Raw genomic sequence first — 15,967 nt, forward strand, 5'->3', positions numbered from 1 at the left:
CAAAGCTGGCTATAACCCCAACGAGCCTCGGAAGTTGGGAATGCTAATCCCCGAAGCCGGTGGTAAAGGCAAAGTAAATCAACAAGAACCTCATGCGCGCAAAGGGTTGGGTTATGTCCCTCCTAAACCTGTGCGAATTTTTATAAATAGAGCTGCAAGCAATTGTATATCTACAGATGAAAGTGAGTATGATCCACAACTCACTCCTGCCAATGGCAAAAAGAAGTCAGTCTTCAAGAGAATGGGGAAGATAAAGTCTCAGCGCTCAGTCTTTTATAGATTGGGGTCAAACCCTAAAGCACCCAAAAGAAAGTCAATCCATGATCGACTTGGAGTTGTCCAAGATGTGAAAAACACCGCAAGTCATCCTGTTGAAGCGGAACCTTCTAAAAGGCCTCGAAGTATGATTCCTTCTCGTATGAGACGAGAAACAGATATTCTTATTTCATGCGGAGAAGTGCTGAAAGTACAACCTAGGACCATTGTGCACACTCGTGTACAGAAAGGGGAGAATGAGGAAAGCGTTGGCTCAAGTGATGATGTAGTACCACCTCAAGGTGAAGAGGCGTCGTCTTTCCATATCACTCTATGTGATGAGACCCCGATTGTGGGAGAAGACGTAGAAGAAGCACCCCACGAGCTATAGGAAGGGGTACGAACTGCAATAGACGAATTAAAAGAGGTTGATCTAGGAACTCCTGAGAATCCTCGGCCTATCTTCATTAGCACACTTCTTTCTGATGAAGATGAAGAAATATATGTCGAATTACTAAAAGATTACATTGATGTCTTCGCATGGACGTATAAAGAAATGCCAGGGTTAGACCTAAAGGTGGCAGTACACTGCCTGGCAGTGAAAAAGACATGCCATCTAGTCAAGCAAGCTCAACGGCGCTTTCGCCCTGAACTTATTCCCCCGATTGAAGGAGAAGTCAACAAACTTATAGAGGCTGGATTTATTCGCGAAGTGAAATATCCAACTTGGATATCCAGCATTGTGCCCGTGCGCAAGAAGAACGGCCAAATTCGCGTATGCGTAGACTTTCGGGACCTTAATGTTGCATGTCCGAAAGATGACTTCCCACTTCCCATCACAGAGTTGATGATAGATGCCGTAACTGGGCACGAGATCATGTCATTCATGGATGGCTCCTCCGGTTACAATCAAATTCGCATGGCGCCGGAAGATGAGGAGTTGACAGCGTTTCGAACGCCGAAATGCATCTATTGCTACAAAGTGATGCCCTTTGGTTTGAAAAATGCAGGTGCTACATACCAAAGGGCTATGCAGAAAATATTTGATGATATGCTTCATAAAATAGTGGAATGCTATGTCGATGATTTGGTTGTGAAGTCAAAATGTCGCACAGATCACTTGGGACACTTAAGGTAAGTCTTTGATCGCCTGCGAAAGTTTCAACTCAAGATGAACCCCTTGAAATGTGCTTTTGGGGTTGCGGCTGGAAAGTTCCTTGGGTTCATTGTTCGACACAGGGGCATCGAGATCGAACAAGCTAAGATTGATGCTATAATGAATATGCCTGAACCGAGAAATCTTCACGAGCTTAAAAGCTTACAAGGGAAGTTGGCATACATCCGAAGGTTCATATCAAATCTAGCGGGAAGATGTCAACCCTTTAGCCGGTTAATGAAGAAAGGCATCCCGTTTATATGGGATGAAGCCTACAAGAACGCATTTGAGAGCATCAAGTCGTACTTAATGAAGCCGCCCGTGATAACTGCCCCTATTCACGGTCGCCCATTGATTTTCTATATCTCCGCCCAAGAAAGCTCTGTGGGCGCCTTGCTTGCTCAAGAAAATGACAATGGGAAAGAGAACGCCCTCTACTATCTCAGTAGAATGATGAGACCAAACGAGTTAAAATATTCTCCAATTGAGAAGCTATGTTTGGCAAACGAGTTAAAATATTCTCCAATTGAGAAGCTATGTTTGGCACTTGTGTTCGCCATTAAAAAGCTTAAGCACTACTTTGAAGCTCATATCATTGCCATTAAAAAGCTTAAGCACTACTTTGAAGCTCATATCATTCAACTTGTGTCGAAAGCGAACCCAGTAAAGTTTGTTATGGCGAAGGTCGTTCTCTTTGACCGCCTAGCAAGGTGGTATTTATTGTTTCAACAGTTTGAAATCATCTATGTGCCACAAAAGTCTGTCAAGGGGCAAGCTTTAGCCGATTTCTTAGCAGATCATCCAATACCAGCTGAATGGGAGTTATCTGATGACCTACCTGATGAGGATGTGCTTATCATTGAAGTCCTACCCCCATGGAAAATGTATTTTGATAGAGTCGCACATAGAGGAGGGGCAGGAGCTGGAGTTGTCTTCATCACCCCGGAAGGTGAAGTGTTGCCATATTCATTCACCTTGACAGAGCAATGTTCCAACAATGTTGCCGAATATCAAGCATTGATACTGGGACTAGAGATAGCGGTTGACATGAAACAACTAAGAATCAACATTTATGGAGATTCAAAGTTGGTCGTCAACCAAGTGATGGGGCTATACGAAGTAAGGAAAACAGAGTTAGTCTCGTACAACAACTATGCAAAGATACTCATGCAATGGTTGGGTGACGTCACAATTGAGCATGTACCGAGAAAAGAGAACAAGCAAGCTGATGCCTTAGCCGCATTGTCTTCAACTATTGCTCATCCTACAGCCCGAATACAAGTATGTCAAAAGTGGGTAGTTCCACCTATCTTCAATGAAGATGGCTCAGTAGATGAAACTGTTGAACTCCCCACTGCTTTCGTTTATGATATTGGCCAAGATGACTGGAGACAATCACTGATTGACTACTTCACTGATGGAAAGTTACCAGAGGATCCTCGTAAGAGGGTGGATATAAAGCACCGAGCTCTTCGCTTCATCTACTATAATGAGACGTTATATCGTCGTTCATTTGAGGGAGTTTGGCTCCGATGTCTAGGAAAAGAGGAGGCATTACAAGCTATGCAGGAGGCTCATTCTAGAGTTTGTGGTGCGCATCAATCTGGACCTAAGTTGCACTTCCACATTAAACGAATGGGCTATTATTGTCCTACAATGGTAAAAGATTGCATAGACTATGCTCGAAGATGCCAAGCTTGTCAATTTCATGCAAACTTCATCCATCAGCCACCAGAGCCTCTACATCCAACAGTTGCATCATGGCCTTTCGATACTTTGGGACTCGATGTGGTTGGCCCGTTTACGCCCAAGTCATCTGCAGGGCATGCATACATATTGGCCGCCACTGACTACTTTTCAAAGTGGACGGAAGCCGTAGCGTTAAAGGAGGTAAAAAAGGAAAATGTTGCAGACTTCCTCCGCGTCCATATCATCTATCGATTTGGCATCCCGCGATATATCCTAACTGATAACGGGAAACCCTTTGACAATAAATTGATGGACAAGATCTGCAAACTTTTCAACTTTCAGCAGCGAAACTCTTCAGCTTATTATGCAGCTGCAAATGGGCTTGCTGAAGCTTTTAACAAGACCCTATGCAATCTGTTTAAAAAAGTGGTCTCAAAATCAAAACGTGACTAGCATGACAAAATGGAAGAAGCTCTGTGGGCATATAGAACCACATACCGCACACCTACTCAAAGCACTCCATATTCTTTGGTGTATGGTGTGGAAGCAGACTTGCCTCTAGAGCGCCAAATACCTTCTCTAAGGTTGGCCATATAGGAGGGTCTTACTGACGAAGAAAATGCTAAATTACGCTTGGCTGAATTAGAAGGCTTGGATGAAAAGCGACTACAAGCTCAACAGAGCTTAGAATGTTATCAAGCTCGTATGTCAAGAGCCTTTAACAAAAGNCACTTGTGTTCGCCATTAAAAAGCTTAAGCACTACTTTGAAGCTCATATCATTCAACTTGTGTCGAAAGCGAACCCAGTAAAGTTTGTTATGGCGAAGGTCGTTCTCTTTGACCGCCTAGCAAGGTGGTATTTATTGTTTCAACAGTTTGAAATCATCTATGTGCCACAAAAGTCTGTCAAGGGGCAAGCTTTAGCCGATTTCTTAGCAGATCATCCAATACCAGCTGAATGGGAGTTATCTGATGACCTACCTGATGAGGATGTGCTTATCATTGAAGTCCTACCCCCATGGAAAATGTATTTTGATAGAGTCGCACATAGAGGAGGGGCAGGAGCTGGAGTTGTCTTCATCACCCCGGAAGGTGAAGTGTTGCCATATTCATTCACCTTGACAGAGCAATGTTCCAACAATGTTGCCGAATATCAAGCATTGATACTGGGACTAGAGATAGCGGTTGACATGAAACAACTAAGAATCAACATTTATGGAGATTCAAAGTTGGTCGTCAACCAAGTGATGGGGCTATACGAAGTAAGGAAAACAGAGTTAGTCTCGTACAACAACTATGCAAAGATACTCATGCAATGGTTGGGTGACGTCACAATTGAGCATGTACCGAGAAAAGAGAACAAGCAAGCTGATGCCTTAGCCGCATTGTCTTCAACTATTGCTCATCCTACAGCCCGAATACAAGTATGTCAAAAGTGGGTAGTTCCACCTATCTTCAATGAAGATGGCTCAGTAGATGAAACTGTTGAACTCCCCACTGCTTTCGTTTATGATATTGGCCAAGATGACTGGAGACAATCACTGATTGACTACTTCACTGATGGAAAGTTACCAGAGGATCCTCGTAAGAGGGTGGATATAAAGCACCGAGCTCTTCGCTTCATCTACTATAATGAGACGTTATATCGTCGTTCATTTGAGGGAGTTTGGCTCCGATGTCTAGGAAAAGAGGAGGCATTACAAGCTATGCAGGAGGCTCATTCTAGAGTTTGTGGTGCGCATCAATCTGGACCTAAGTTGCACTTCCACATTAAACGAATGGGCTATTATTGTCCTACAATGGTAAAAGATTGCATAGACTATGCTCGAAGATGCCAAGCTTGTCAATTTCATGCAAACTTCATCCATCAGCCACCAGAGCCTCTACATCCAACAGTTGCATCATGGCCTTTCGATACTTTGGGACTCGATGTGGTTGGCCCGTTTACGCCCAAGTCATCTGCAGGGCATGCATACATATTGGCCGCCACTGACTACTTTTCAAAGTGGACGGAAGCCGTAGCGTTAAAGGAGGTAAAAAAGGAAAATGTTGCAGACTTCCTCCGCGTCCATATCATCTATCGATTTGGCATCCCGCGATATATCCTAACTGATAACGGGAAACCCTTTGACAATAAATTGATGGACAAGATCTGCAAACTTTTCAACTTTCAGCAGCGAAACTCTTCAGCTTATTATGCAGCTGCAAATGGGCTTGCTGAAGCTTTTAACAAGACCCTATGCAATCTGTTTAAAAAAGTGGTCTCAAAATCAAAACGTGACTAGCATGACAAAATGGAAGAAGCTCTGTGGGCATATAGAACCACATACCGCACACCTACTCAAAGCACTCCATATTCTTTGGTGTATGGTGTGGAAGCAGACTTGCCTCTAGAGCGCCAAATACCTTCTCTAAGGTTGGCCATATAGGAGGGTCTTACTGACGAAGAAAATGCTAAATTACGCTTGGCTGAATTAGAAGGCTTGGATGAAAAGCGACTACAAGCTCAACAGAGCTTAGAATGTTATCAAGCTCGTATGTCAAGAGCCTTTAACAAAAGGGTGAGGACCCGTTCCTTTCAAATTGGTGACAAAGTCCTAGTTGTTCGAAGGCCTATCATTGTGACACGAAAAACCGGCCACAAGTTCACTCCAAAATGGGATGGTCCCTACGTGGTTCAAGAGGTATACACCGGTGGAGCTTATAAGTTGATTAGCGAAGATGGTCTGAAAGTTGGTCCAATAAACGGGAGATTCCTGAAGCTCTACTACCCTTAAATGCAGGGTATCAACACAAGTCATGAAAATTTGATGAATGACTCATCCACAAAAAATGCAGCACATGGTTAAACTGCTAACGCATCTCGCTTTGTCTATGGGTGGGCCCAAATCATAGGCGCTCCTGGTCCGCATGAGTTTAAACTGTGAACGGCTTTACCTATAAAAAAGAAAATCATTTGAACTACGTTTGACTTGATCTCCTTTATAGGAGTACGTAGGCAGCTTAGAAATCAAATTATCTAAGTTCAGTCATAACAAAAACAAATCCAATTCATGTTGCAACTGTGGTATATCAAGACAATCGTTCAACGGGTCAAGGCAAAGATGTACGATTGTTAAATGACAAGCGCACAAATGAAAGTATTGACATTATCATGAGTTGGGAAAAAGAAACGACAAAAGTCTTGCTACCAAAGGAACAGAACATCAGTCAACAAAAGCCTAAAGCTAAACATGCTATGTTTACATGCTTCTAAGCTTCCCTTCGCCTGGTTCAGTCAACTTTGAAATGCGAGAAACTTCCGCCTCGGCATTTGAAACTACAGTCTCATCATTGACTAAATCTTCAATAGTCTCAACAATAGAAGTGTCACAATCACATGCATTTTGACTGATAAGTTGGGACAAACCCTTTATGAGATTTTAAAAGGAGGAAGCTAAAAGAGATTCCTTGACATGAGTCAAAACTGTATCGTGTTTTTCAAGACTCCTTAGCACGAGACTCGTGATATCAAGTTGTTACCCCAATTCTTATCGAATCTTAATTTTGTGGATCAGGTGGGAAGAAAGCATTAGTATGGTGTGCCATGGAAATAATTGGTTACTATAAGTCATGATGGGATAAGGACTGTGTCCCTAAGGGAATATGACTAAAATTGAGCGTGATGAGCTATGGTTCAATTTTCTAATTTTGAGGAATTAATTTTGGCCAAATTGAAATTAAATTTGGCAAAAGTTAGGAAAGGAAAATGAAACAGATCTCTAATAGAATTGTGGACACAATTGGGCTGTTGGATATGGTTTTTTGGGGCCTTTTCAGTAAAAATATAAATTATTGGGCTCCCGGGCAACTATTAATTTCGAGACTTCCTTCTCTTTGCATTTGAAGCACGCCAAACAAGTCTCGAAGGGGCAATTTGTTAGCACTGAAAATTCAAATTAACGTTATTGTGCCGTGACTGATAATTGGTTATTCAATTAATTGCTTTAATTAATTAAATTGGGCTGATATTTATTTAATTGGGTTGATTAAATGGCCTAATAAATAATTGGTTGGCCTAGTTAATTAATTAAAGTAATTGTTGCTGAACTGTTGGCCCAAATTCAAGGAATATATTTAATTGAGTTGGACCAGACTATCAATTGGGCTGCTCAAATTGACGGGCTTGGACTTGGTTTGGCCCATCAAAGTACATGTGGATCACATAATTTGTGGAAAGATGTGGGTATTATAAAATCAGTTCAAAATTATAAAATCATGAACCTGGACATGATGATATCCAGGTACATTCCTTGAATTTAATTCAAAATATTAAATTAATCCAGGTACATTCCTTGAATTTAATTCAAAATATTAAATTAAATCAGGTACATTCCTTGAATTTAATTCAAAATATTAAATTAAATTCAAAGGATGGGGTTTATTTAATTCAAAATATTAAATTAAATTCAAAGGATGGGGTTTGTTAGATTTTCTCTACTCCCCCACCACTATAAATAGTGGCTTCACTTTGAAGATTAAGGGCATTGAAGATTAGAAGACTTTGAAGTTATGAAGATTTGCATCTCTTCGGGATGAACACGCCTGCAATTTATTTACACGAAGGACTCGCTTGCAATTTATTTGCACTTAGCACCTGCAATTATTTGCACCGGGAGGACACGCCTGCAATTTATTTGCACGAAGGACTCGCTTGCAATTTATTTGCACCAAGCACCTGTAATTATTTGCACCGAGGGCCTGCAACATATTTGCACCGGAGGACACGCCTGCAATTTATTTGCACGAAGGACTCGCTTGCAATTTATTTGCACCGAGCACCTGCAATTATTTGCACCGAGGGCCTGCAACATATTTGCATCGAAGGACACGCCTGCAATTTATTTGCACGAAGGACTCGCTTGCAATTTATTTGCACCGAGCACCTGCAATTATTTGCATCGGGAGCACGCCTACAGTATATCTGCACTGAGGAGCACGCTGTTTGAGTACCAAACTCGGCATACCTCTAACTTGGCATAAGTCCAGTTCAACATACTTTGAACTCGGCATACGTCCAACTCGGCATAGGTCCAGTTCAACATACTTTGAACTCGGCATACGTCCAACTCGGCATAAGTCCAGTTCAACATACTTTGAACTTGGCATACGTCCAACTCTACCTAAGTCCAGTTCAACATAGTTTGAACTCGGCATACTTCTAGTTCAGCATACTCTGAACTCGGCGCAACTCGGCATAAGTCCAGTTCATCATACTCTAAACTCGGCCTACTTATAGTTCGGCATACTCCGAACTCGGCATAGCTCGGCAGAACTCGGCATACCTCCAGTTCAGCATACTCTGAACTCGGCCTACTTCTAGTTCGGCATACCCCGAACTCGGCATAGCTCGGCAGAACCCGACATAGCTCGGCATAGCCTAGCATAACTCGGCACGCCTCCAGTTCGGCATACTCCGAACTCGGCACAACAAGGCATACTTCCAGTTTAGCATACTCTGAACTCGGCACACTTCCAATTCGGCATATTCCGAATTCGGCACACTTCAAATCGGCATACTTCTAGTAGAGAATCAAAGGACTTCTATACAGAGATTGTACCCTTTTTTCGTTTGATACATACTACTCTATTGTAACCGATATACTTTGAATTTTGAATATATACAAATTCAAGTTTTCGCGTTTACAATCATCTTTTGATCAACCTTTCTTTCTTCTTCAGTTTGTTGCTCTAATCTTCTTCTTTTCCTTTCTCTGTCTTCCTCTCTTCTTTTTTCCCTTTCCTCAGCTTTTTTTATCCCTAGGTTTACTTCCCTTAGAAGCTCTTCTTGCTTCATTCTGCTTAATCTTGGTGCTCTGGGAGGTGGAGGATCGAGACGTAGGACCGGATTTGGGCTTGCTGCTTTCTTTTTGCTTTTGCTTGCTGAACCCACAGTATCTTCCCCCTTTTTGGCATCATGCAGCTGGGTAAAGACAGTGGCAAGCCTATCCATAATAACCTGAAGTTGAGCAAGAATGAGATTCACCATATCTTCAAGTCTTTGATCTAGGATCTCATGTCGATGCTCCAACCTTGCTATGTGTTCCCGGAGTTCTTTTCGAAGTTCGGCAGTTTCATTTCAAGACTCCCTTGTAGCAGACTTAGCCCATGCAATGTTGTCAACCACTTCTGTATGGCTTGATTTGATTTTAGCAGTATTTCTTGCAGCATCGTCAGAGGAGAACCGTGCAGCTCGTGCATAATTAGCCATATTTCAAAGTTATGCCATGGTCCTTTGTTGATCAGCAAGGAACTTTTGGAGATCTTAGATGAAGTCAACTATGGCTTGCTAATATCCTGAAGAAAAAGAGGGTGAGGGAGGAGATGGACCAGAGGCAGTACCTTGAGTGGGGTTCGAAGCAGGTGGTGAGTTGGGCGCTTCCTGGTTTCCACCCTTGTTTCGGACCTCATCATGTACCTCTCGAAGACTGACCTGGTCAGCTCTTACCTCTTGAGAGTCAACTAGTGCACTGGGATTAGAGCTTGAAGGTAGCTACATGTCAAATGCTTCCCAGTTTCCACCCGAGGGATGGATCACTTCTTGCTCGTCACCTCTCGAACTAGTGACCTCAACTTCTACCGACATGGTTGGATTGGAAGGGGAAGGTAGCCCCGCTTTAGGTGCTTCTCTGTTTCCACCTAAGTGTTTGATAAGCTCCCAAGACTCCTATATATTTGAGTATAAATAACGGTGATTGATAACATTTTAGCATCCTTATGTGATAATCTTATGATATTTTGTACTTTAAATTGTTAACCACACACAAAGCTACCTTTGGTACATTTTAAGACATTTCATAGGTCTCGGGAGCCGTTAGGAACAAGGAACGAGCAAAACGAGCAAACCGAGCAAGACAGGAGCTCCGGAGGGCTTGGAAAGAAGCATTCACGCGTGAAGGTCGCGTGAACACTTTCCAGTAGCTGTCCACACGAGCCTTCATGCGTGAAGGACACGTGAACGAGACACTGCGGAGAAAATATTTTTAGGGAAAAATTTTGGAGACTATTTAAGGAGACCTTATAGAATTTCAGAGGAGGATCAAAAAGGGAGGATCCCAAATCCCATTCCTATCTACATTTTTCTGATTTCTTAATTTCCATTTTAGATTAGTTTAGATTTACATTTCTCCTTATAAATGAAGATTTGAAGCTTGGATTGAAAAATACATTTCATTTACTAGGTGATCTCTATTTTAATCTTATCTATTTTACATATCTTGTGTTAGATTGAATTAGCTATTGATCTTGAATTCTTGATTATGTGTGGCTAGTTTAATCTAGGGCTTGGATTGTGTGAAGATATGTTGCTAGTGTGAAGATCCTATTTCTTATTGTGGAATTGATTTCCTTGTTGTTGGAAAACTTTATTCTTGTTTATTGATTGTTGTTTTGATTAGGTCTTGTATAGATTTGGTCAATATATTGAGAGGTTGAGTTCTTGACTCTATCATGGTTTTGATTTGAGTTGAGTTGAATCTTTTTGCAATCATAGATCCTATGGAATTCATATTCGGAATAATAGGAAAGTGTGTAGCTAAGGTGTTTGATAAAATGTCTCTTAGGGCTTTTGGTTGCTTAAAGGCACTCCTAAGCCTAAGATGCCATAGTATACAAAGGTGGAAAAGGACTAAGATGACACACTCTTGAATACTCAACACCATTGCATCTTTTGTTCACTACTTGAGACACACGAGAATGCAACATAGATGAACACGATTCAATCCCTTATTTTCTTATTTCTTATTTCTTATCTCTTACACTTTGATTTTCATTACCTTATGATCATTTACACTTCACCGATGTCATTCACCACAATCACCATCTATACTCGTTGCCTCACATGATTCAATTGATTGAAAGTATTAGCATAAGACACACCTCGACGCCCCTCCTTCGAGACCGACACTCAGGGAGTTTAGACTCTTCGTTTTATCATTACATTTACATTCCACATTACATGACACCTCACCCCTATGCACGCAAGTGTTGTAAAAAATGGCGTCGTTTCCGGGGAAGGCATAGGTTGTCAATTGTTTTGCTTTTACTTGATTGAATGGTTGTGAGAATTTGAGTATTGTTAATCCATTTTATGTTATTTTATTTTATTTTCTATTTTATCCCTTTTTGTTACTTAGCCCAATTGGCTACTTCTAGTCAATTGTGGATTGTTTGCTTTATTGAAAATCTTAATTGGTAAATGCACACAAGAGCGAGAGGAAACCAAGGCTTATTTCCTTACATATCGGAAAATTAACAAAGCAACTCAGAGAAAAAAAAAGCATCCGAAAAGGACAAATGGCTTCTACAAGCGCTACAAGAAATCCCCAAGGAAGAGGAACAGCTATACCGAATCCACCCCCAGTTCCAATTAATCCACCTGGACAAGTCAATCAGAATGACCCGATATTGGAAGAACCGCAAATCAACAGAGTGAATCACCGGAACATATTCGAGAAGATGATTATTACGAAGTACCGCAAGAACAGCAAAGATCCATCGCTGATTATATGATGCCATATTTCAACATGCATAACTCCATTTCCGTACCACCATTGGAGAACGTAAACTTTCATGTGCACTTGACCATACTCACTTTAGTTTAGAACAGCCAGTATTCAGGATTACGTTCAGAGGATCCACATGCGCATATTACTAGATTTATTCGAGCTTGCGGGATGTACAGACGGGAAGGAGTTAGTGAAGAAATCATCAGACTAAAGTTATTTCCATTTTCCGTAATTGGAGAGGTAGCACGATGGCTAGAAACTCAAGATGACTGATGTTGTGTGTATAGTGGGAGTGAATGTGAAGTGGTAAAACGAAGAGTCAAGACTCCCCGAGTGTCGTGTCTCTCAAGGATGGCGAATGGGAACCGAATTTATGTTGGCATTTATGAGGTTGAAAGGTAAGAGTTACAAGAATCAAAGGAAGAGGTTTTCTTCATGGTTTGTTTTGTGAAGGGTTTGAAAGTAAAATAAGATGGGAAATACAAAAGGTAAAAGAAAGGGGTGCATGCCAAAGTTAAGCCAAAGGATTGATTATCGTAGGTAGCTTGGAATTGGGTTTCGTGATTGATCTAGGGAGTCATGGCATTGGTACAAAGTGGCGTCACACTCAGACTCTCAATCCTCATTCGGTTGAGGCATTTTATCGAACACCTTGCCTACCACTCCTCTCGGATCTCATCCTTTCGGATTAAGAGTGGAGATATAGATGAGTTGGGCTCGTGAGAGGCCGCTATCGCGCACTCTCTCACTTTCACTCGGTTTACTAGCTACCCCGGCCGGAAATAGAAGAAAAGATTGAACAACAACATCCATACAAACATCAATCATACTCCCACAAATCTCAAGATCATAAGATAAATTCTAAACATCAACCCATAGATTAACAAGGGCACACACACCCAAACTACTCTACTCTAACATGATGAACATTCAAACAACAAAGCAAAATACTCAATGTAATAAATCTAAAGAAGCAATCTAAATGGAAAGAGTATGTTACCAAAGGAATGGTGAATTTGACATCTTCAATCCATCTTCATTAATCTAAAAGATCTATTCTAATCTAAGGGAAAAGAGTGTGTTTTTCGTCCCCAAAGGGGAAGGAATGGAAAGAGAAATCAGATCTAAAGCTATTGGGGGATGCTGGGAACTGATCTAAAAGACCTATAAAGGGCATATATATAGCCCCCAAAATCTCTCCCTAATAATTTCCGCGCTGTGTCGCGTCAACGCGGCTCACACGCGTGTGAGCGTGCGTGGGAGCAATCCAGTAAGCAACCACGCCGCTCACACGCGTGTGAGCGTGCGTGGTGAAGTTTTCTTCTTCTATCTTTTTCTATGTTGTAGCTCTTGACGATATGGTTCCATAGCCACCTGCCTCGCCTCATTCGGACATTCCTAGCTCTGGCTACGTCCGTTTTACTGAAGTGTCGCCGGAATGCCCTGCGAAGTGCAAGAATTGTGCAAATTATAATGAAACACACAAGGTTTGTCCCTAAACCTATATGCAATGAAATTACCCTATCTTAGCATGTTTCTAGGCCTAATGGACATCTATTATAGCATATTTCACACCTAAATGACCCCTAAAATGTGACACCCCGAAATTTATTCACCATTTTTGTTACAAAATGATTTTTAGCCAAAAATGTTTCTAACTATTCATTTTTCAAAAAAATTTCAACCCAGCGCAGTCCGAAAGATTTATTCGGTAAACATAATTCCCGAACTCCGTTTTACCTGAAATTTTTATTTTAGAACCCCAACCTATAGTACTTGATATCCTTAAAAATTTTTGGTCATTTGGATATTTGAGTAAACACAGAAAAGTACGTTTTTGCCCTTGGCAGTGTGCTGTCCAGAATTTTTCTCTCTGGACTAGTTTTGGAAAAAAAATTCGAAAACCATACTTATACTACTCCGATCATTATGAAATTTTATATGTAGGTTCTAGACTTTCTTAACTACATATGTAAAGAAAATGGTATCAAAATACCTTACCAAATACTCCCAATAATATTTTTAATCCGGATCCAGTGTTCTGCCAATTTCTTTCTGCAAGCACATGTATTCTTCAATTTGATACCAATTATTTGACTGATATCATCTATGTTTTAATTTTATTTTGTCTCTTCTAGAACCTAGGCAGCCACCCTATTGTCCCTAAATTATTTTCTACCATAACTTTATCTGATTTATCCCCTAACAGGCAATGGAAGTCTTATTCTTCAAGATTTACCATAGAATTGTGACAAGTGTCATTCCTTCTAGCCACATGCTAATATTAAAATAATTTTTGGAGATGATCTAAATAGAAACTTGATCTCCAAGTTTCTTCTTTCTTTCCTTATAAGAAACAATGTAACTTTTTCTCTAAGCTTCCTCATCCTAATCTTATAAGGGAAAATATATAAGCTTGATCATTTTATTTTTCCCCATTGTGACCGAAATATTGGAGAGGAAAGAGAGAGAGAAAACTTCATCTTCTTCCTTGAATTCAAGAGCTTCCATAGCCAATTTCTTCATCAAGATCATCATCTATTCAGTAAAATTCCATTTTTATTTGGTTAAAAGCCTTGTTTTCTTCCCAAGAACCTAACTATAGGTTAAGATTTCCTAAAATTATTATTATGATGATATCTTTTGCCTAGGAATTTTTGGTGAAAGATTTGAGTAGAGGATCAAAATCCTTCTTGCAAAAAGTACTTCCACCAAGAGGTAAGAAGTCTCTTAAGTTGGTTTTGTCACTTAAGATTTGATGATTGATAGTTGAAATAGGGATTTATGAGCTTTGTGTTGTGTTAGTAGAATATATAAGGGTATAACTAGGTGGATGGATTTCAAGTATGAGACTTGAATATGAAGTATATCCAAAAATGTTTATAAAAAACATACGTTGAAGAACATATGCTATTTTGGTACACAGGTTGTCAAAACCTTATTTTTGAAGGAAAATACCACTTTTAGTGAGTGTGTACTTTACGTGAGAAAGATGAGAAAATGGTGTTTGAAAAGCCTGCGGGTACTGAGAGTATTTTGAAAATCTTTCATGGGCTAATGAGGTAGCCAATTTCAAGTATTGGACTCAAATGAGAAATATGTCCAAAAAGAAATGATTTAAGAAAGAAAACTGAAGGAAGGAAAATGTTTTCAAAACCTTAGTTTCTAAAGTAAAGTTGAGGAGGACCTTGATTGACCCACGGGTGGCTTTAAGTGCCCTTGCCCAGTGGTCGTTATGATATATTGTATGATCATTCATACTGCAGGGCAAAGTCTATTCGTCGTTATGTTATATTGTATGACTACTTCATACTGCAGGGCGAAGTCTATTCGCCGGGTACTATATAACTCGTAGGATGAGGTATTCCTATAGGGGTGTGCACACTTAAAGTATAGTTACTCCAGAAGTCCGGGTAGGTGTCGTTTTAACGGACATGGCTAGGCCAGCTAGGAATCATTTTAACGAACCTTACATCCAGGGGATCAGTGTTAGACCGGGTGATGACCACTGACCCCGAGTTCGATGATCCAAGTGTTCAGAGAGGGAGTTATGAGAATGCTCCAAAGGCCTCATGCTTGCTATTATGAAACTAAGGAGGTTTTAAAGATGATAAAATGGTTACTCTGTAATGACCCTGAGAAGGAAATGATTTTGTCTCAAGAGACGTGTTTTAAAAACCTTTGTTGAATCTTGGGTGACCATGGATTCTCTTACTTAGCCGTCGTGCTAACTACACTTCAATGTGTTTTTTCTTTTAACAGATATTGTCTAGCGTGAGCTCTGAATAGGATGGAAGTTGAGGTTGAGGTCTACTCTATCCTAGAATAGACACCCTGGAAGAATTATTTCCATATGTATTAAGTTGGAATATTGATGTGGTTATTTGATGTTGTAAGTTTAGCCTTAGCGTTTGGGTATAGGAGAGATACCTAATCGTGGCGGTAACACCCAGTTTTCTGCTGGTTAGATGCTTCCGCAATGTGTTATTATGGATTTTGTAATAAATCCAAGATGTGAAAATTGGGGTGTTACATAAAATATGGCTACTTTTGGCACTTATCAAATTTTCCACAGTTTAACTTTGCTTGTGCTCAAGCAATTCACAATTAAACACTAATTATTTAAGTGCCAAAGGTAGCTGTGTTACTCAATCAATTAATCGGTCTATTAACTCTAGGGTGTAACAACGGAGTGGGTGAAATTCCGCACATTATCTACACAGAATGGTAACCACATGCCATACACTCTAAGAATATACAAACGAAGCAAAACCCCTATGGTATCGTTTGGACAATGCAACGCACACACCCTTCATTCAAC

The 15,967-nt window shown here is 40.5% G+C and overlaps 2 protein-coding genes across 2 annotated transcripts; both read left to right on the plus strand.

Moving 5' to 3' along the window:
• The first annotated feature begins 811 nt into the window (after nucleotides 1-811).
• LOC116020572 lies at nucleotides 812-3,553 on the plus strand. Its single transcript, XM_031261042.1, has 2 exons — nucleotides 812-1,389; nucleotides 1,495-3,553. Exons 1-2 carry the CDS (start codon nucleotides 812-814, stop codon nucleotides 3,551-3,553), a joined length of 2,637 nt encoding a protein of 878 aa, XP_031116902.1.
• A 365-nt stretch (nucleotides 3,554-3,918) lies between these two features.
• On the plus strand, nucleotides 3,919-5,877 carry LOC116020573. Its single transcript, XM_031261043.1, has 2 exons — nucleotides 3,919-5,361; nucleotides 5,530-5,877. The coding sequence occupies exons 1-2, from the start codon at nucleotides 3,919-3,921 to the stop codon at nucleotides 5,875-5,877; spliced, it is 1,791 nt and encodes a 596-aa protein (XP_031116903.1).
• Nucleotides 5,878-15,967: the final 10,090 nt, after the last annotated feature.

The sequence above is a fragment of the Ipomoea triloba genome, chromosome 5 (assembly GCF_003576645.1).
Source record: "Ipomoea triloba cultivar NCNSP0323 chromosome 5, ASM357664v1".
Lineage (NCBI taxonomy): Eukaryota > Viridiplantae > Streptophyta > Magnoliopsida > Solanales > Convolvulaceae > Ipomoea > Ipomoea triloba.

Excerpts from the sequence above, each read along its gene's own strand:
- LOC116020572 (XM_031261042.1), top strand. The coding sequence starts at position 812 with ATGCCAGGGTTAGACCTAAAGGTGGCAGTACACTGCCTGGCAGTGAAA. Across the intron at positions 1,390-1,494 it reads GATCACTTGGGACACTTAAG|GGGCATCGAGATCGAACAAG; the intron begins GTAAGTCTTTGA and ends TGTTCGACACAG.
- LOC116020573 (XM_031261043.1), top strand. The coding sequence starts at position 3,919 with ATGGCGAAGGTCGTTCTCTTTGACCGCCTAGCAAGGTGGTATTTATTG. Across the intron at positions 5,362-5,529 it reads GCAATCTGTTTAAAAAAGTG|GAGGGTCTTACTGACGAAGA; the intron begins GTCTCAAAATCA and ends TTGGCCATATAG.